We start from the raw sequence: 19,359 nt of genomic DNA on the forward strand, positions 1-19,359 counted from the left end.
GGGCCTCGCGGCGGCGCTGACGGCCGCCGGCGACTTCGCGGAGGCGCTCGCGCTCCGGCGCCGCGTGCTCGAGCGGCGGCGCGCGGCGCTCGGCGACGACGCGCCCGATGCCCTCTTCGCGACGCTCTGCCTGTCGACGGCGCTCGCGGACTGCGGCCTCCGGGCCGAGGAGCGCGCGCTCCTCAGCGACGCGGTCCCCGCAGCGACGCGCGCGCTCGGCGCGACCCACGCGACGACGATCGCGCTGTCCTACGGCCTCGCCGTCAACCTCTACGTCGGCGACGGCGACGAGCGCGCGCCGACCCTCTCGGAGCTGCGCGAGAGCGCGGACCTCCTCGCCGGCGCCGCCGCCGCCGCGGAGGCGTCGCCCGACTACGGCCGGCACCACGCGTCGACGCGCGTCGTCCGCGCGGCCCTCGAGGCCGCGCGGGACGAGCTCGACGACCGCGAGCGCCGCCGCGAGGCGAGCGACGCGCCCCGCCAGGAACTAGTCGGCCTCCCTAAGTAGATAGCTTTAGGATTGAGCAATCGATTTTGAGCGATTTTGCCTCGGCGCTCGCCCGATCGGAGGCCCGACGCGGGCACGAGACGAGGAGACGATCGGCGCTCAAGTGACCAAACGCGCTCAGAGTCATGTCGTGGCGGGAGAAGAAGTTGGAGTATGAGAATCGCATGGCCCGAGCGAAGGGCAAAAAACTCGACACTCTCAAGACCTGCACGATCTGCGGCGCCGACAAGGCCAAGGCTTGCAAAGGGTGCGGCACGACGGCCTACTGTTCGACGGACTGCCAACGCATCGACTGGCGCGACCGGGGCCACCGGAAGGTCTGCAAGAAGATCCAGGCCGCGGAGGCGGCGAGGGCGGAAGCTCCGACGCGCCCGCCGTCGCCGCCGCGGGACGTGTTCTACGGCCCCGCGCCGCGGTCGCACGCCGACGAGATCCGCGCGCGCATCGCGGCGGAACACGAAGCCGCCCGGGCGCGGCGCGAGGCGAACCCGGAGCGGGACCCGACGTCGGCGCGGTTTGGGTCGCGGTGCCCGATCTGCATGGAGGACTGGGATGTGAATACTCCGAGCATGCTTCGCATCTGTTGCTGCCGGACGGTCTGCGAATCGTGCCAGGACAAGATCGGCACCGGCGCGTGTCCCCTCTGTCGTTTACCGTGCCCAAAAAACGAGGCGGAAGACCTCGCGCGTCTGCGCCGGCATGTGGAGAACGAAGTGCCTGAAGCGATTACGCATTTGGGAGACTCGTACCAGGAAGGTTGGTACGGCCTCGTGAAATCCGATAAGAAAGCCGCGAAAATTTGGAAGCGCGCCGTGGAGCTCGGAGACGTGGAGGCGATGGTATCTCTTGGGGAATTGCACCAGCGTGGAAGTGCCGTCAAGCTGGACAAAGAGAAGGCGGAGCGGCTGTTTCGCATGGCCGCAGACCGGGGCGACGCGTGCGCGCAATCAAGTTTAGGGCTTTTACTTCACTCTGAGGAGAAACATGAAGAAGCATTCCGGTACGTCGCGCTCGCGGCGGATCAAGGCAGAACCTCTGCAGAGTCCAACCTTGGCGTTTGTTACAGGGACGGAGAAGGCACGGAAGTCGACCTCGGCAAAGCCAGATACTGGTTCGAGCGCGCCGCTGCCAAGGGCTCCGAGCAAGCGACAAAGAACCTCGCGCGCCTCGACGCGCAAGTATAGCCTAAGTCTTCACGCAACGTCGTCGCCCGAGCCCGAGCTGCTGCGCTTGCGCGCGGGCGAGCTCGTGCTTGGCCTTGGCGTCGTCGTCGACCGCGTTCCGCCCCGCGCCGACCTTCGCGGTCTGGTGCGTCGCGTTCTTGAACGCGAAGCCCGCCGCAAGGACGACGACGCCGCCAAGGGGGGCATGGAGAACGACATGAGCGCGATGCTCTAGGGGTGGGCTTTAGGCCGGGGGGTAAGATTTTGAGCGATTTTGCCTTGCCGATCGAGGCCAGACGATCGACGAGGAGACGATCGCCGCGCTCGAGTGACCAAACGCGCGCAGAGTCATGTCGTGGCGGGAGAAGAAGTTGGAGTATGAGAATCGCATGGCCCGAGCGAGGGGCAAAAAACTCGACACTCTCAAGACCTGCACGATCTGCGGCGCCGACAAGGCCAAGGCTTGCAAAGGGTGCGGCACGACGGCCTACTGTTCGACGGACTGCCAACGCATCGACTGGCGCGACCGGGGCCACCGGAAGGTCTGCAAGAAGGTCCAGGCCGCGGAGGCGGCGCGGGCGGAAGCGCCGACGCCCCCGCCGTCGCCGCCGCGGGACGTGTTCTACGGCCCCGCGCCGCGGTCGCACGCCGACGAGATCCGCGCGCGCATCGCGGCGGAACACGAAGCGGCCCGGGCGCGGCGCGAGGCGAACCCGGAGCGGGAGCCGCTCTCGGCGCGGTACGGGTCGCGGTGCCCGATCTGCCTCGAGGAGTGGGACGTGAATAATCGGGGCGTGTTTCGCACCTGCTGCTGCCGTAGGGTCTGCCGATCGTGCGAGGACAAGATCGGCATCGGCGCGTGTCCCCTCTGTCGTTTGCCGTGCGCGGAAAACGATGCGGAGCAGCTCGCGCAACTTCGCCGCCATGTGGAGAACGAGGTGCCGGAAGCAATTACGTGTTTGGGAGACGCGTACCACATCGGTCGGTTGGGCCTCGTGAGATCCGATAAGAAAGCCGCGAAGATTTATCGGCGCGCCGTGGAGCTCGGCGACGTGGATGCGATGATATTTCTTGGGGAATTTTACGAGCATGGAAGTGGCGTCAAGCTGGACAAGAAGAAGGCGGAGCGGCTGTATCGCGCGGCCGCAGATCGGGGCGACGCGGCCGCGCAAAACAATTCAGGGATTTTACTTTACCATGAGAAGAAATTTGAAGAAGCGTTCCGGTACGTCGCGCTCGCGGCGGATCAAGGTTTAACCGCCGGAGAGAATAGCCTTGGCGTGTGTTACAGGGACGGAGCCGGCACGGAAGTCGACCTCGGGAAGGCCAGATACTGGTTCGAGCGCGCCGCTGCCAAGGGCTACGAGAGGGCTATAAAGGCCCTCGCGGCCCTCGACGCGCAAGCATAGCAGCCTAAGTCTTCACGCCGCGTCGTCGCCCGAGCCCGAGCTGCTGCGCTTGCGCGCGGGCGAGTCGTGCTTGGCCTTGGCGGGGTCGTCTTCGCCGCGTTCCTCTCCGCGCCGACCTTCGCGGTCTGGATTCTGGCGTTCTTGAACGCGAAGCCCGCCTGGCGCAAGGACGACGACGCCGCCGAGGGGGGCATGGAGAACGACATGAACGCGATGCTCTAGGGGTGGGCTAGGCCTGGGGGATTCTCAGTTTGAGCGATTTTGCCTCGCGCATCATGCGACCAGGTGGTGAGGAGAGGCAAAAGTGTCGCCCGCGCGCCGCCCCGCAAACGATCATGAAGGCCGAGTACGTCGAAAAGCAGCGCGAATACGAAGAGAAGAAGGCGCGGGCGAAGGCGCTACAGCTGCGTTTGACGTGCACGATTTGTGGGGCGAAACCGAGAACCTTGCTGAACTGTCCGTGCGGAACTACACAGTATTGTTCGACTGAATGCCAACGCATCGACTGGCGCGACCGGGGCCACCGGAAGGTCTGCAAAAAGATCCGTGCGGAGCGGGCGGCGGAGGCGGCGCGGGCCGAGGCGCCGCCGTCCCCCCCGAAGCCCGTCTTCTACGGCCCCGCGCCGCGGTCGCACGCCGACGAGGTCCGCGCGCGCATCACGGCGGAACACGAAGCCGCCCGGGCGCGGCGCGAGGCGAACCCGGAGCGGGAGCCGCTCTCGGCGCGGTACGGGTCGCGGTGCCCGATCTGCCTCGAGGAGTGGGGCGTGAATGCGACGAACGTGTTTCTCACCTGCTGCTGCCGGAGGGTCTGCCGATCGTGCGACGTCAAGATCGGCGCCGACGCGTGTCCCCTCTGTCGGATACCGCTCGCAAAAAATGATGCGGAAGACCTCGCGCGTCTCCGCCGCCATGTGGAGAACGAGGTGCCGGAAGCGATTGCGTTTTTGGGAAGTGCGTACCATCAGGGGTTGTTTGGCCTCGTGACATCCGATAAGAAAGCCGCGAAAATCTGGAAGCGCGCCGTGGAGCTCGGAAGCGTGGAGGCGATGACCAAACTTGGGGAATTGTACGAGAATGGAAGTGGCGTCAAGCTGGACAAGAAGAAGGCGGAGCGGCTGTATCGCATGGCCGCCGACCGGGGCGACGCGTTCGGACAAAACAAGGTAGGGCTTTTTCTTGATTCTGAGGAGAAATTTGAAGAAGCATTCCGGTACTACGCGCTCTCGGCGGATCAAGGCCATAGCCCTGGAGAGAACAACCTTGGCTGCTGTTACCAGCACGGAGAAGGCACGGAAGTCGACCTCGGAAAAGCCAGATACTGGCTCGAGCGCGCCGCTGCCAAGGGCCACGAAAGAGCTATAGAGAACCTCGCCGACCTCGACGCGCAAGTATACTAGTAGCAGCCTAATCCTTTTACGCCGCGTCGTCGCCCGAGCCCGAGATGCTGCGCTTGCGCGCGGCCCGGGGCGAGTCGTGCTCGGCCTCGGCGTCGTCGTCGCCGCGTTTCGCTCCGCTCAACGTTCCAGAGCGCGACGCTTCCTCTAGATAGAAGGACGCATGCGCGAGCCCCGCTCCCTTGACAGGTAAAAAGGCCCGCGGGCTAGGAGTACCGCGGGGCCCGCTCCGCGCCGGGCGCGGCGCTCCGCCCCTTGCCGCGCCCCTTGCCGCCGCGCCCCTTGCCGCCGCCCGAGCGGCCGCGGCCGCGCGCGTCGCCGCCGTGGGTCCGCGGCGCCGCGGCATGGCGCGCGCCGGGCAGCGGGCCGAGCGTCATCGGCGGCGGCGGCGGCGGCGGCGCGGCGCCGCCGATGAGCCGCGGGAGCGCGTGCGCGTAGAGGGCCTGCGCCGCGGCGCCGTGGTCGTCGCCGTGGTCGTCGTCGATGGCGTGCGCGAGCCCGTGGAGGATCTCGGTGACGATGTAGGGCGCGTCGGAGCGGGCCGCGAGCCGCGGCCGCGAGAGCACGAGGCACGCGTCGAGCACGAAGGGGCACCGGTCGACGTCCGCGACGGCGACGGCGCGCGACGGCACGGCGAGCGCCGCGAGGAGGGGCCGGAGCACGGCCGCGAGGGCCGCGAGGTCGTCGGGCGGGCCGCCGACGCCGTCGAGGGGCCGGCCGCGGACCGCGAGCGCCTCCGCGCGGCCGCGCTGCACCGCGCGGATCGCCGCGACGGCCAGGTCCTCGGTCGCCGCCGGGGCCGCGTCCGCGCCGCCCCGCAGGTCGTCGGGCGCGAAGCCCTGCTGCACCGACGGCGGCGGCGCGCCGCCGGGCGCCGCGGCGGCCGCGGCGGCCGCGGGCGGCGGCGCGGCGGCCGCGGCGTCGAGCGCGTCCTCGCCGAGCGCGGCGGCGACGCCGACGACGTCGACGAAGAAGCTTCGCAGCGCCGCGTCGTGGTGCGCGGCCAGCGCGAAGGCCGCCGCCGCGCCGTGGCGCAGCGCGGGCGCGACGTCCCAGAACGCCTCCGTGGACCGCAGCGCGACGAGCTGGCCGCGGCGGCCGGCGACGAGCGCGAGGCGCGCCGCGAGGAACGCGTTGGCGACGGCCGCGCGGTCCGCGGCGCTCGACGCGCAGAGGCCCGCGAGGCGCGCGTAGCACGCGGCCGCGACCGCGACGAGGTCGCCCGGTTCGCCGTCGGCGCGGCCGGCGCCGATCGTCGCGAGCGTCGCGAGGAAGTCGCGGGCCTTTCCGAGCCGCGGCTCGACGCCGAGGCGCGCGAGCGCGGCCTCGCAGCCGTGGGCCGCGTAGCGCGGCGCGAGGCGCGTGGCCCCCGCCAAAGCGCAGAGCCGCTCGTCGTCGTCCCAGACGCAGTTCGACGCGAGCGCGAGCCGGAGCGCGCCGCCCTTCTCGCCGTCGACCAAAACGCAGGCGTCGTCGCGCCGGTCCGCGAGCGCGCCACACCGGTTGTAGAGCGCCGCCGCGGACGCGAAGGCCGCGCGCGCGTCGCCGCCGGCGGCGGCGAGGACGCGGAGCGCCGCGAGCGCGTCGCCGGCGTCGGCGGGGTCGCCGCGCGCGAGCGTCGCGACGACGGCGCGCGTCGCCCGCGCCGCGGCCGCGCCGAGGCCCGGGTACGCGTCCGCGCCGCCGCCGTCGTCGAAGAGGTAGGGCAGCGCGACGCCGCACAAGGGCGCGAACGCGTCGCGGAGGAAGTGGTCGCGCACCGCCAGCACGTCGCTCCCGCCTTTTCGCGCGCGCGCGGGCGCGGCCCGCGCGATCGCGAGCGTCGCCGCGTCGCCGAGGCGGTCGGCGACGTAGTCCAGCGCCGCCGGCGACAGGCCGCGCCACCAGGCCGCGGACGCGAGCGCGGCGCCGAGCGCGACGAGCACGTCCGGCCCCGCGGCGTCCGCTATCGCGCGCGCGACGCCGAGGCGGTCGAGGTGCGCCTCCCACTCGACGGCCGGCGCCGTCGGCGGCGGCTCGGCCGCCGTCGTCGAGATCGCGCGCTCGTCCGGGAGCGCCGCCGCCGCCGCGCCGCCGCCGTCGAGGAGCGCGGAGATCGCGCCCGCGACGTCGTCCGGGAGCAGGACGCGCGCGCCGAAGAGGGTCGCCGAGACGAGGGACGCGGCCGGCGCCGCGCGGCCCGCCGCGGCGGGCACGCGCAGGGTCGACGCGCGCCCGTCCGCGAGGCAGCGCGCGGCGAGGTCCGCGTCGTCGGCCCACGCGCGCCGGAGGAGGTCGAGCGTCTCCCAGCCGCCGCCGCCGTCCGCCGCCGCGGCGTCGAGCGCGAAGTCGACGGCGTCGGCGTAGGAGAGCGCCGCGCGGACGCCGAGGCGCTCGAGGAGCCGGCGCCGCGCGGCGCCGCCGCCGGGCGCCGCGCGGTAGACGCGGCCGTTGCCGCGCGCGCCGCGGAAGCAGGGGCCGTCGAAGGCCCACAGACCGTCGGCGAGCGCGCGGAGCGGGCCTCCGCCGTCCGCCGCGACGATTCGTAGTTTGCGGATCCGCGGCCAGAGCTCCGGCTCCGCGTCGAGGAGCGCGGCCCAGAACGCGTCGCTCGCCGCCGCGGCCGCCCTCTCGTCCCCGTCGGCGTCTCCGGCCCAGGCGACGAGGTCGCCGAGCGCGAAGCGCGGCGCCGCGGCCGTCGCGACGCGCGCGAGGCGGCGCCCGCGGACGCGCGCGCCGGGCCCCAGGAGCGCGACGGCCGCGCGGAGCGACGAGCCGGCCTCCGGGTAGCGGAAGACCTCCGCGGGCGCCGCGAGGGACCCGTCGTCGCAGCGGCAGCAGGCGACGTCCGCGAGCCGCGCGGCGACGTCGGCCCGCAGCGCCGCCCAGAAGGGCGGCTCCGCGCGGTCCTCGCTGCCCAGATAGTCGAGCGCGCGGCCGCGGAGCTCGTCGGACGACGCGACCGCCGCGGCGAACGCGTCCGCGACCGCGGCGCGGAGCGCGACGTTGTTCGCCGTGGCCCGGAGCGCGGCGCGCGACGCGACGAGGTCGAAGGGCGCCGACAGGCTGAACCCGAAGGACGCGGGGAGCGGCGCGACGGGCAGCACCGCGTGGTAGAACGCGGGCCGCTCGGGCCCGCCGGCGCGGAACGCGGCGGTCGCGCCGGACGATCCGAAGACGTCGTACGCGGCGGCGGCGCCCGCGGTCGCGACGGCGACGCGCGACGCCCCGGGCCCGCGCGTCGCCGTCCAGGTCTCGCGGCGCCTCGGCCTCGGCGGCCGCGAGCGCCGCGCGCGCGTCGCCGGCGTCGCCGTCGGCGAGCGGCAGGGCGACGACCGTGCGCCCCGCGCGCCAGCGGTCGACGACGTCGCCGGGCGGCGCCGGCGCGCCGTCGGCGCCGTCGAGCTCGAGCCAGCGCGGCGCGACGAGGCCCAGCGCGCCGTCGCGCGCCGCGTCGAAGTAGAAGGCGAAGCCGTTGGAGAGCACGCAGGGCCGGTCGCACATGGCGAAGACGGCCTTGAAGCCGATGCCCTTGTGGCCCGTCGTCGCCGCGTCGCCGGCCTTCGTGGACGCGTTGACGTCGCAGATCGCCCGCACGTCCGCGGCGTCGAAGCCCGGGCGCTGGTTCGACGAGGCGAAGAACCAGGACCTGCGATTCAATCGAAAAGTGTGCGTCTTCGGCCATCTTGTGCCCTCCGCGGAGCACTCATTCGGAGAAACCGACCCGTCCAAAAATCAGCCGAAACGACTTCGATCTGCGGAAGTTTGGCTTTCCCGCGCGGCCTGGGACCCGCTCAGGCCGACCTCGAGCGCCGGCGCATCGACGCCGTCGTGCCGCGCGTCGTCGGCGTTCTGGAAGAGCTCGTGGAGGAAGTGGTCGCGGTGCTCGTAGAGGTCCACGGAGAGGCGCTCGGCCGCGGCGGCGAGGGACCGCTGGAGGCCCCGGGCGCCGGAAGCGACGGCCGCGGGGCAACCGGACAGGTCGACGTCGACGAGGCGCGACGCGCGGATCGCGTCGACGGCGCCGCGCGGCGTCGCCGCGGCCGCGGCGGGCGCGTCCGGCCCGGCGCGGGGGGCCGCGGGCGCGCCTTCGCCGCGCTTCGACCGCGCGTCGCGCGTCCGCGCCTCGGCCGCGGCCGCCGCGAGCGCGTCCTCGAGCTCGGCGACGCGCGCGGCCGCGGCCCGCGCGGCGACCGCCGCGGACTCCTCGAGCGCCGCGTACTTGGCGGCGGCCGCGGCGCAGCGGCTCACGGCGTCGGCGCGGGACCATTCGGCCGCGCGCTCGAGCGCGTCCGGCCGCGCGCGCTCGAGCGCCGCGAGGAGCTCCGCGCTCTCCGCGCCGCGGCGCAGGTCGCGGCGGGCGGCCTCGCCGTCGCCGCCGGCCGCGGTTATGTTGTCGTCGCCGTCGCCCGCGAGCGCGCGCCACGCCGCGGGCCGAAACGCGCCGCGCGCCTTCAGCGCCGCGTCGACCTCGGCGACGCAGAGTTGGCGGAGGCCGCCGCGCGCGGCCGCGGCCGCGAAGGCGCGCGACCGCGCGGCCGCGGCCGCGAAGGCGCTCGGCGCCGCGAGCGCGAGCCAGACGACGCAGCCGTTGAAGCGCGCGAAGACCGCGGGCTCGCCGTCGCCGGCGAAGAGCGCGGCGCCGACGTCCGCGCCGTCGCGGACGAGGCGCCGGCAGACCGCGTCGACGAGCGGGCCGGTGCGCGCGAGCCGCGCGAGCGTCGCCGTCGCCTCCGCGCGCGCGGCGCGCGCGTCCGCGGCGTCGCCGGCCGCGAGCGCGCGCTCGAGGCGAGTGGAGGGTTCGAGCACGACCCACGACAGGCGCTCCTCCGGCGGCGGCGGCGGCGGCGCGGGCTTGCCGTCGCCGACGCGCCGCTTCACCTCGTCGACGAAGCCCGTCGGGTTGCGCGCCTTGGCCGCGTTGCCGATGAGCAGCAGCCGCTTCTGGATGTCTGCAGCGGAGAGCTGCGACATGGTCGCTGCTGTGGTTGCAACTGTGGCTGTGCTGTGCTTGCACAGGCCTCACGCGAGCAGGCTGCGCTGCACAGAGGCGTGTCGCGCACACATCAGCTCGTCGAGAGCCAGGCGGGAGATGGCGGGACGATGACAATGTCGCCGGCAAGTCGCCAGCAACGAGCACTTTTTGGTTGCCTCGGAGGGCTGGAAAATCGATTTTTTTTATCGACCTCGCGCGGTGGCCCCGTGTCGCCACCCGTCCAAAGCGTCCTTCAGGGATGTTGGAGCTTGTCTGCGATCATGGTAGCTCGTCGCTAGTGAAAAGTTATGCCCGAAAAACCGAGAACATACGTAGGAAGTACGCCGCGGTCCGCGGACGCCGAAAACGTACTGAAATTTTTTTCTCCGGCTTGGCTCTTCGTTGTTGCCGTCGCTGGACGCGCCGTTTGGGGCGTCCCGAACGACCCTCCAAACCCCCAGGGCCACCGCTATGGACACGCTATGCGCCGCGCAGTTCTCCGGATCTATAGAGGAACTCGGTGGATCCCGCTGCAGACCGCGGACGTGCGGATCACGGTCGTAGGACGTGGATCCAACGCTGAGGCGATGGTGCTGGTGGTAGTAGGAGTCCGTCCAGGCCGTATGGCCAGCGCACGCGCGTATTTCATGGCGCCACAGTGGCCTCGAAAGTGCCTCTTTGGAGAGGACCGGTTTGAGCGCGTTGGCGCGGATCATCCAGCCCAGCGGTCGCGTGAGGCTGCGGAGGCCTCGTCCATGTACCACTCCGCCCGGCCATATCGTTCGAAGTGGTCGGATCGACGCCAGTGGGTCCAAACGCCGCGCTCTAGCGGTTTGGCGCCTGCGAGAACGCCTTGGAGCGAGGGTGTGCCACACAGTCCTGAGTACGCTCGAACCTGACCCAAACTTGATTTTCGGTTCCCCGTGACGTTTCCGGAGGTCGCTGTCGCGAATGGGTCAGGACTCACCGTGGAGATCTCGCGCACCTCGACGACCGACCCACCAAATCGGACGTTCCGGCGCACGTTAGAACGCCGCGGCAGCGAGTCGCGCGACGAAAACTTCACGCGCGCCTTCGAGCAAGGTCTTTGGCCGAGCCCCGGACGGCGCGGCGCGGCCAACGAGCACGCGGAACCGCGCCGACGCGGCTGCCTCGCGCAGCTCTGCGAGGCGCTGTCGTCGTCTCGAGCGTATTTTTTGTCCGACCCTCCGCAGGCAACCAAACACTTCATCACTGTGGCAATTCTTCGTCACAGGGCATAGACGCGCGCACGCGCTGCGCAGCGTCGTCCTCGAGCTTCGGTGGACTAGACAGCAACGGCAAGCGCTCGGTGGACTAGACAGCAACGGCAAGCGCTCCGAGAGCACGAAATCCCATGCTGCACAACAGTAGCATCGCCCTCTGCGTCCTCGGCTTCTTCGGCCGCTTCGGCCAGGCGAAGCGCGTCGCGCGCGTCGGCGCGACGTCTGTCTGCGCCGTCATCTCGCCGGACCTGCCCGGATTTTGCAGCTGCGACACGAAGAAAGCGCTCGGCGGCACCCTGACCTGTTCCGTGAATTTTCTCGACCTCGACACGATCGGCGTCGTCGTCGACATGGAGCCCTGCGCGGACCCCATGAACTTCGACGTCGACGTATGCCGCCCGGCGTCTTGAGTGGCGCGCGCCTTGTATCCTGTCTTTTTCAGGTCACGGAGGCGGACCTCGGCATCGACTACGAGATCGAGAAGCTGACCGCCGGCGAGGACGCGTACGTGCCCGTGCCGGGCCTCTCGCTGGAAGTGCCGGTACTAGGGTCCGCGGGCGTGAACCTCGTCGCGCGCATCACCGGCAGCGTGCAGGAGCTGACGCTGTCCTTCGGCCTGGACGCGTGCGGCAGCGTGCTCGGCGTGGAGACGTGCGGCGCGGACGTGGACCCTTACCGGCTGCCCGTCATGATGCTCAACGAGACCTACGCCTTCGGCAGCGTGTGCGCCGGGCGCGTGGCGGTGGCGTAAGGGATGGTTTTTTTGTGGAGCTGGCGCATCGCGCGTATCGCGCTCGCCTTGGCCGGGGGTCGGCAGCCGCCTGCCGGTCCGCGGCTCGTCGAAGCCACGATCATAGCCTCGTGCCCACTGCAAGTAAATATGGTCGCGCATCCGCGTCTAAGAAGTTGCTATAAGGGACGCCGCATCGCGCGGCCACGCCGCGGCGCCGTCGCATCCGTGCGCGACGACGCTGGCAGGAAAATCCCGCCTTTTCGCGCCGCGCAACCTCGTAAATCGTCGCCGATCTTTAGGCCAAGCTCCTCGTCGCCCTCGCCCTCTGCGGCACCGCGTCCGCCTACGTCGCGCCCGCCGCGCCCAAGGCCGTCGGCGCCCTCAACTCCAAGGCGGAGCTCGAGGCCCTCGCCGAGGGCAACGGCGACTTCCTCGGCTCGACGCTCGGCTTCTGGGACCCGCTCGGCATCAGCGACCAGGACTTCTGGAACCTCGGCAACGAGGGCACCATCGGCTACCTGCGCCACGCGGAGATCAAGCACGGCCGCGTCGCCATGGCGGGCTTCCTCGGCTTCCTCGCCCAGTGCACGCCCATCGTGTCCGGCGAGCACGCGCTCCCGCCCTACCGGGGCTACGTCGCGGGCGTCACGCCCCAGGAGCAGTGGGACAACATCCCCCTCATCGGCAAGCTCCAGATCTTCACCTTCGTGGGCATGCTCGAGTCCTACGGCGAGGGCGCGGGCCAGCCCGACGGCTACGTCCACTACACCAAGGGCGGCCTCCCCGGCTACTTCCCCCCCATCGAGGGCCGCATCGGCCCCTTCCCCATCGGCAACCTCAACCTCTACAAGCCCTTCGACATCTTCCCGGAGCAGTCCGAGGACGAGAAGGCCCGCGGCCGCCAGGTCGAGATCAACAACGGCCGCCTCGCGATGCTCGGCCTCATCTCGCTCCTCACGGAGTCCAACGGCCTCATCGTCCCGCCCCTCGACGGCATCGAGGGCTTCCCCAAGTACGCGGGCAACGTCATGATCCCCTTCTCCGCCGACTTCTCCCTCTACTGAGCGCGGTGGCCGGCCGGTTGGACGCTCGCCGCCTCGCCGCGGCTTACGACGCTCCCGCTCTCTAACCACCCTCTGGACAACGTCGCCCGAGGCGCGCACGTTCGCGTCCGCCATCGGCGGCGCGGCGGCGCGCCCGAGCCGCGCGCGGGACCGTGCTCGCCGCGTCCGCCATCGGCGGCCGCGGCGGCGCGACGCCGGTCGAGAGGGCGGCGGCTCGGCGCGCGCGGGACCGCTGTCCAGGCGCTAGCGCTCGCGCTGCCCTGACGGCTTCTCGCGCCCGGCGAGGCACACACCTCTGAGCGCTTAATCCTCTGGCGGCGCCTCGAGCTTGTCCGCACGGACGAGGCCGAACTCCGCGCGGCACGAGTAGCGGCTCGGCGCGACCGCGTGTTTCTCGCAGACGAGCACCACCGTGGACCCGCCGGACGCCGCGTCGTGCGTCGCCCCCCCGACGCGGCAGAGCGCGCCGACGGCGTCGCTCTCGGGGCCGACGACCAACAGAGGCCGCGCCTCGTCGACGCACTGCTTGATCATCAACTTGTAGCGGCTCTCGAAGATGTTGAAGGTCTTCGCCTCGCCCGGCGCGAAGGGCCCGTTGTCGAGGACGAAGCAGGGCACGTCCTCGTCCGCGGGCTTCGACGGCTCGACGCGCGAGTCCTCGGACGGGAGGAACAGATCGCGCGCGAGGTCCGAGTTGCACCGGAAGTCGAAGGGCGCGAGGTCCGCGAGCGTCGCCGCGAGCATCCTCCGCGACTGCGCCGACAAGTCGGCGAAGGCCGCGCCGGCGAGGGCCGCGGCCGCGCCGGAAGCACTGACCCGCCTCGCGACGACGCACATCGTCCGCGACCCCGGAAACAGGCTCTCGAGCCGGTCGAACGTCGGCTCCGGCGCGTGCGTCGCCGCGAGCACGAACGTCAGCGACGCCGGGTCCGCGGCGAACAATGCCTCGTCCGCGAGCTCGCTCGGCAGCGCGTCGTCCTCCGCGGCGCTCAGGAGCCTCGGCGGCGACTCGAGCGTGAATCGCGTCGCGCAGGCCCAGTCGCGCGGCAGCGCCTCGTCCTGCGACACGTGCACGGCGACGTCGGCGTCCAGCGCCGTCCAGCTCGCCGGCGTCGCGCCGCCGAGGACGAAGGACGCGCCGTCGCCGCGCGGGAGGCCCAGGGCCTCGTTGACCTCCTCCGTGGCCGTCGGCCCGCGGCCCTCGAAGCGCTCGGCGTCGCTGGCGAGCGCGCGGCGCGGGAACCGGCGCGCCGCGGCGCGCAGCGGCGTCGCGAGGCGACGCAGGAGCATGTTGTGCGGGCGGTGTCGCGCGGGCGGTGTCGCGCGGGCGGTGCCGCGGCGTCGAGGTGGTGGGCTGCGTCGAGGAGTCGAGCTTGTTCTGCGCGGCATCTTTGACCAGACTTAAGTACTTTGTGGCAAAACGTGTTTGAGGTGCCGATTCGCTTGCATCGGGGCGCGTTCGCCGCGGGTTGTGTCGCGCTGCCATGGCTGCGCAGCACATCTCCTTCGCCGTGCGCCTCGAGGAACCCGCCGCAACAGACGCCGGCGCCGCGCTGACGCGCGCCTTGAACGCCGACGGCGCGACGGTCGAGCGGACCTCGGAGACGAGCTACGTCGTCGCCTGCGATTTGCCCGACGCGTCCGAGGCCGCGGCGCTGCGCAACCGCGTGCTCAGCGGCGACTACGACCGGCGCGCGTCCGCCGCGCTCGGCGTCGCCGCGAGCGCGGACCGCACGGCCTTCGCGGAGGCCTACGAGGCCGCGCGCTGCGGCTCCGGCGAGACGCTCACGCCGCACCAGCGGGAGGCCCTCGAGGCCTGCGCGGCGGGCGTCGACGTGCACCTCAAGGCGCCCGCGGGCAGCGGCAAGACGCTCTGGGCGCTGCACCGCCTCGTCAACGAACTCAGAGGCGACGCGGGCCTCGCGGTCTTCGTCGCGCGGAATCGAGCGCTCGCGTGCTTCGCGGCGAAGTGGGTCCTCGCGCGCGGCTTGCTGGCGCGGCTCCGCGTGCTCGTCGAGCCCTTTGCCGCGGGCGTCCTCGCGCCCCGGGCGCGCGGCGGCCGCCTCGTGCTCGAGGCGCCGGACGACGGCGCGCGCGTCGCGTACCGCCTCGTCGTCGTCGACGAGGCGCACCACGTCTACGGCGACGACGCGCTCCGCGCCGCCGTCGAGGCGCTCGTGGCGCCGACGACGCGGCGCCTCCTGCTGAGCGACGTCAGCCAGTGCCGGTCGCGCCACGTCTTCTACCCGGCCGTCGCCGCGGAGGCGAGGCTGACCGAGGTCGTGCGCTGCTCGAAGCGCATCGTCGCCGGCGCCATGGCGTTCCAGCTCGGCGGGGAGCAGAAGCTGCTGACGACCTGCGCGCACGACGACGCGGGCCCGCCCCTCAAGAGCTTCCTCTTCGACGCCTCCGGCGACCGCTTCGCCGACTACGCGGCGCGCGTCCGCGACGCGCTCGGTCACGTCGAAAACCAGTTCCCGGGCCTCGGCCTCGACGACCGCGTCGCGCTCGTCGTCCCCGACGAGCCCTTCCGCGCGGCGCTCGAGCGAGCGCTCGCGGGCGACGACGCCTTCGAGCTCGTCGACGCCGCGACGGCCGCGTGCCGCCTCGAGAGGACGTCGGAACGGCCCTGGCTCGTGCTCGACACCGTGGACCACATGGACGGCCTCGAGCGCCTCGTCGTCATCTGCGTCGGCCTCGACGCGAAGATCGACGACGGCTCGGCGGTCGTCGCGCGGCGGTCGCTGCCGGTGTCGAGCGACGGGCGTGGTGTGTTTCGTCGCGCGCGCTTCGCCCGAAACCGCGAAGTCATCCGACGCGCTCGGTAGGTCGCTGCTCTACCGCGCGATGACGCGCGCGCACCTCGTCGTCGTCGTCGTCAACGAGTTCGTCGCCGGCGGCTGGCTCGAGTTCCTCGGGTCCGTGCGCCTCCGCGAGGAGGAGCGCTTCGACGCGGCGACGGAGCTCGCGCGGTCGCGGACGGCGGCGGGAAAGGGTGGTTAACGTCGCTTCAACGTGAATCTTCCGCGCGCGCGCGTTCCGGAAAAAGCATCCACGCTTCGAGAGCGCTCCGAGAGATGATCGCTCGTCCAAGAATCAGCCGAAACGAGTGGAAATCGGCCGAGATAGAAGTCGGGAACGTCGCACCCTTTCGCTGCCCAGGTCGCGGACGGCGGCCGCCGAGGGCGCGGTCCGCGCGGACGTGTCGCGGGCCGTCGTCGCGGCGCTCGGCGGGCCGGCGGCGGACGCCGTGCTCAACGAGCTCTGCGAGGTCGTGACGCGGCGGCTCGAGCGGTCCGGCCGCGGCGCCGCGGACGAGGCCGCCGCGGCCGTCCTCGAGTGGCGCGACGAGACGCGCGCGGCCGCCGCCGCCGTCGCCGCCGCCGCGGGCGCGGACGCCTACGGCGGCCGCGGCGACGCGCCGATCGACGCGCTGGGCGCGGCCGTGGCCCTCGCGCTGCGGAAGCGCGAGGCCGCGCGCGTCGACGTCGCCGCGCGGCGCGCGTACGCGTCGTGGCGCGACGGCCGCCGCGCGGCGCGGGCCCGGGCCTACTTTGCGGACCTGGCGCCGCCGGCCGTCGCGGCCTTCGCCGCGAAGAAGCTCGTCGAGGGCTACGACGACGCGGACTTTGACCGCGGCGCCGACGCCGTCAGGGAGGTCTGGACCGCGGTCGACGCGGAGCTCCGGGAGCGGGTCCGAAACGCGGACCGCCCCGACGGCGACGCGGTCTACGCCGCGGCCGTGGCGGCGTTCTGCGCCGGGTCGCCCGTCGAGGCCGCCGTCGAGGCCGCCGCGCGGAACGCGGACCGCGCCGTCGCCGACGGCGTCGTCGAAGCGGCGGTCGAAGCGGCCATCGCCGCGGAGACGGGCGGCGGCTCCTTCCTCGGCTGGGGCGGCGAGACGTTCGCGCCCCTGAAGCTCGCCGGCCCCGCGGCGACGGAAATCCGCAAGAGCGTCGCCCGTCGCCACGGCATGCTCGACAATCCCGCGCCCGCCGGCGTCGCGCGGACCCGCGCGCCGCCCGGCGACGACGTCGCCAAGGCCGCGGCGAAGCCGGCCTGGGTCGCGAGCGTCGAGGCGTCGGCCCGCGAGTTCCGCAAGATGTGGGCCGCGGCCGAGGACGCGACGGAAACGGCGCTCGCGGCGGCCGCGGACGAGTTCGATTTGGACCTCGGCGCGCACGGCGACCTCTTCGAGGAGGCGACGGTGATGTCCTTCCTCCATTTTTTCAGCGGCGGCACGGGCCCGGACGACGAGGCGGAGCAGGCTCCTTGTTTCGCCCGCCGACTCGTCGAGGAGCGGTGCGCGCGGGAGAACGACGCGTCGGCGCAGGCCGCGCGCGTCGCCGCGGCCGTGCGGGCCGCCGCGGAGGCCGCGGCCGTCGCGCTCGGCGCCGGGGCCCTCGCGCGCCTCGAGGCCCGGGTCCGCCGGCGCTGGCGCGCGGGCGAGGACCTGGCGCGCGCGGCCGCGGCCGCCGTCGAGGCCTACGCGGCGTCCGACGGGCGGGGCCTCGTGAACCAGACGATCTGGGACCCGTCGTCCAACGGCACGCGGCGCGCCGGCGGCGCCCGGGCCGGCCAATTGCTGAAATTCATGCCCTTTGCGGCCGCGAACGACTGCGACGGCTTGGAGACCGACGCGTTCATGTCCGTCTTCGCCTTTTTGCGCTTCGAATCCATCGGCGCGCTGTGCCGCGTGTCGAAGAAGTGGCGGTCCGCCGCGCGGGACCCCTTCTGGAAGCCGGACGTCGTCGTCTACGCCTGGGGCAGCGAGGACACGTCGGGTTTGGGCGCGCCGGCGAAGGCGCCGACGCTCCTCGACTTCTCGCTCTCGCGGACGATCACGTCCGTGGCCTGCGCGGACGCGGCGACGCTCGCCGTCACGCTCGACGGGGCCGTCTTCCACTGGGGCCGGTCCTGGGAGCCGGACCTCTCCGGCGACGGCGCCTCCGGCGGCGCTCCGACGCCGACGCGGCTCCCGGAGCTCCGGGACGTCGTCGCCGTCGCCTGCACGCCGTCGGGCTACTACCACGGCCGGGGGCGCGCCCTGGGCTACAGCTGCGCGGCGCTCGGGCGAGGGGGCGACCTCTTCACCTGGGGCAACAACGTCTGCGGCCAGCTCTTGCAGCCCGTCGCGCCGCGGGGGTCGCGCGACCCGAACGACTACTTCGCGAAGCGGCCGACGCGCGTGGCCTACGAGCCGCACCTGGACGTCGCGCGGACGCTCAAGGTGGCGCTGGGGCTGGAGTACGTCGCCGTGCAGTACGAGGCGCGGGGCGGCGCGCGGCGCGTCGCGTGGGCGGGCCGCTTCTCCGACAACGCGCGCCCCCGCGCGCTCGAGGCCGCGCGGGAGCTCGACGGCGCCGAGCTGCGGTCGCTCGCGGGCGGCGCCTTCCACTGCTGCGCGCTGACGACGGCGGGACAGCTCTGGACCTTCGGGGACGAGTACGGGCCCGACGAGTCGAACGGCAATCTGCTCGGCTTGGGCCCGCGCGGCGGCGCGGGCGGCGCCGCGGACCCGGACCCGCTCGTGCGCCAGCGCGGCGACGGCGAGCACGTGCCCCGGCCGCCGCGACCCGTGCCGGGCCTGCCGCCCGTCGCGGCCGTCGCGGCGTCGACGTACGCGACGCTGGCCATCGCCGTCGACGGCCGCTGCTTCTCCTGGGGCGACTGCGACGGCCACGCGCTCGGCCACGCGACGCTGCGCCCCCGCTGCGACACCCCGGCGCGGCTCACGTCGCTCCGGGGCGCCGCCGCCGCCGCGGGCGCGCTGTCGTACACGAACGGCGCGGTCGCGTCCAAAGACGGCCGGGTCTACTGCTGGGGCGGCAACGCCTGGGAGGGCGGCATCGCCAACGCGGGCCGCGAGGGGCCCGGCGACGTCGTCGCCGAGGTCGCCTGGCGCGGCGTGCCGCCGGACTACGCGTGCGCCCAGGTCGCGCTCGGCCACAACCACGGCCTCCTGCTCTTCGAGCTCCGCGTCTAACGTCGAGAGACATGGACATGTTAGTAGCATGCGGCAATTGAGGTCATGGTAGGGTGCATCAAATTGGATGGCCACGTGGTAGGGAGCATCAGTGTGCCTCTCAGAGGCACATCACGGCGAAGACCGCGGGAGGAGAGAGAGAGAGAGAGAGAGAGAGCGAGTAGTAGGAGCGACAGGTGGTAGGAGCGCCCCGTCGCGGATCGGAGCGCGCCGCGGCGCCGGCTAGGGCGGCGGCGGGCCCGGATCGTAGCGCGGCGGGTGCGGGTAGGGCGGCGGCGGGCCGCGCGGCGCGTCGTAGAGCGGCGGCGCGTCGCGGCGCGCGTCGTCGCCGCGGTCGTGGTGCGGCGGGTAGTGGGACCGGTAGAGCCACTCGCGCGACGCCTCGAGGGGCCCGCGCGGCACGTAGCCGCCCGGGTCGGCGCCGCGGTCGAAGGCGCCGCGCGGGTCGTAGCCGGGCCAGGTGTTCCGCGTCGCGCGGTAGGGGTCGTAGGCGCCCGGCGGCGGCGCGTCGAAGGGCGGCGGGTGGCCGGGGGGCGGCGGCGGCGCGCCGGCGCCCCCGCCGGGGGCGCCGTAGCCCGGCGCGAAGTCGCGGGGCGGCGGCGCGGCGGCGCCGCCCCCGGGGGCCCCGCCGTAGGGCGGGGCGTGGGGCGGGAAGGGCGGGCTGTAGGCCCGGGGCGCGTAGTAGGGCGGCGGCAGCGCGTCGTGGTAGGCGGCGTAGGCGCCCGGGTAGCCGCCGCCGCCGTAGCGGCCGCCGCCGAGGCGCTCTTCGAAGAAGCCGCCGCCGCGCGGGAAGACGTGCTCGACGTTGCCCATCTCGCGGCGCTTGTTGCGGCCCGGCGTGATGGGCCCGAGGATGGGCTCGTAGGGCGGGAGCACGCCGAGGTCGTTGGTGAGGACCGGC

General features: G+C 72.9%; 3 protein-coding genes across 3 annotated transcripts; 2 read left to right on the forward strand and 1 right to left on the reverse strand.

The window, feature by feature from the left end:
- Window positions 1-1,077: 1,077 nt before the first annotated feature.
- On the forward strand, window positions 1,078-4,480 carry AURANDRAFT_26920 (hypothetical protein; the record flags this gene model as incomplete). Its single annotated transcript, XM_009038966.1, has 4 exons — window positions 1,078-1,686; window positions 2,682-2,953; window positions 4,036-4,230; window positions 4,327-4,480. 4 exons carry the CDS (start codon window positions 1,078-1,080, stop codon window positions 4,478-4,480), a joined length of 1,230 nt encoding a protein of 409 aa, XP_009037214.1.
- Window positions 4,481-4,683: 203 nt separating this feature from the next.
- AURANDRAFT_64375 (hypothetical protein) lies at window positions 4,684-9,430 on the reverse strand (the record flags this gene model as incomplete). The annotated part of the gene is made up of 3 exons (XM_009039206.1): window positions 4,684-7,710; window positions 7,793-8,105; window positions 8,247-9,430. 3 exons carry the CDS (start codon window positions 9,428-9,430, stop codon window positions 4,684-4,686), a joined length of 4,524 nt encoding a protein of 1,507 aa, XP_009037454.1.
- Window positions 9,431-11,603: 2,173 nt separating this feature from the next.
- On the forward strand, window positions 11,604-12,472 carry LHC44 (putative plastid light harvesting protein; the record flags this gene model as incomplete). The annotated part of the gene is made up of 1 exon (XM_009038967.1): window positions 11,604-12,472. A coding segment is annotated over one exon (765 nt), but the record flags the coding sequence as incomplete, so codon positions are not given.
- Window positions 12,473-19,359: the final 6,887 nt, after the last annotated feature.

The sequence above is a fragment of the Aureococcus anophagefferens genome, assembly GCF_000186865.1.
Source record: "Aureococcus anophagefferens unplaced genomic scaffold AURANscaffold_10, whole genome shotgun sequence".
In the NCBI taxonomy this organism is placed as follows: domain Eukaryota; class Pelagophyceae; order Pelagomonadales; family Pelagomonadaceae; genus Aureococcus; species Aureococcus anophagefferens.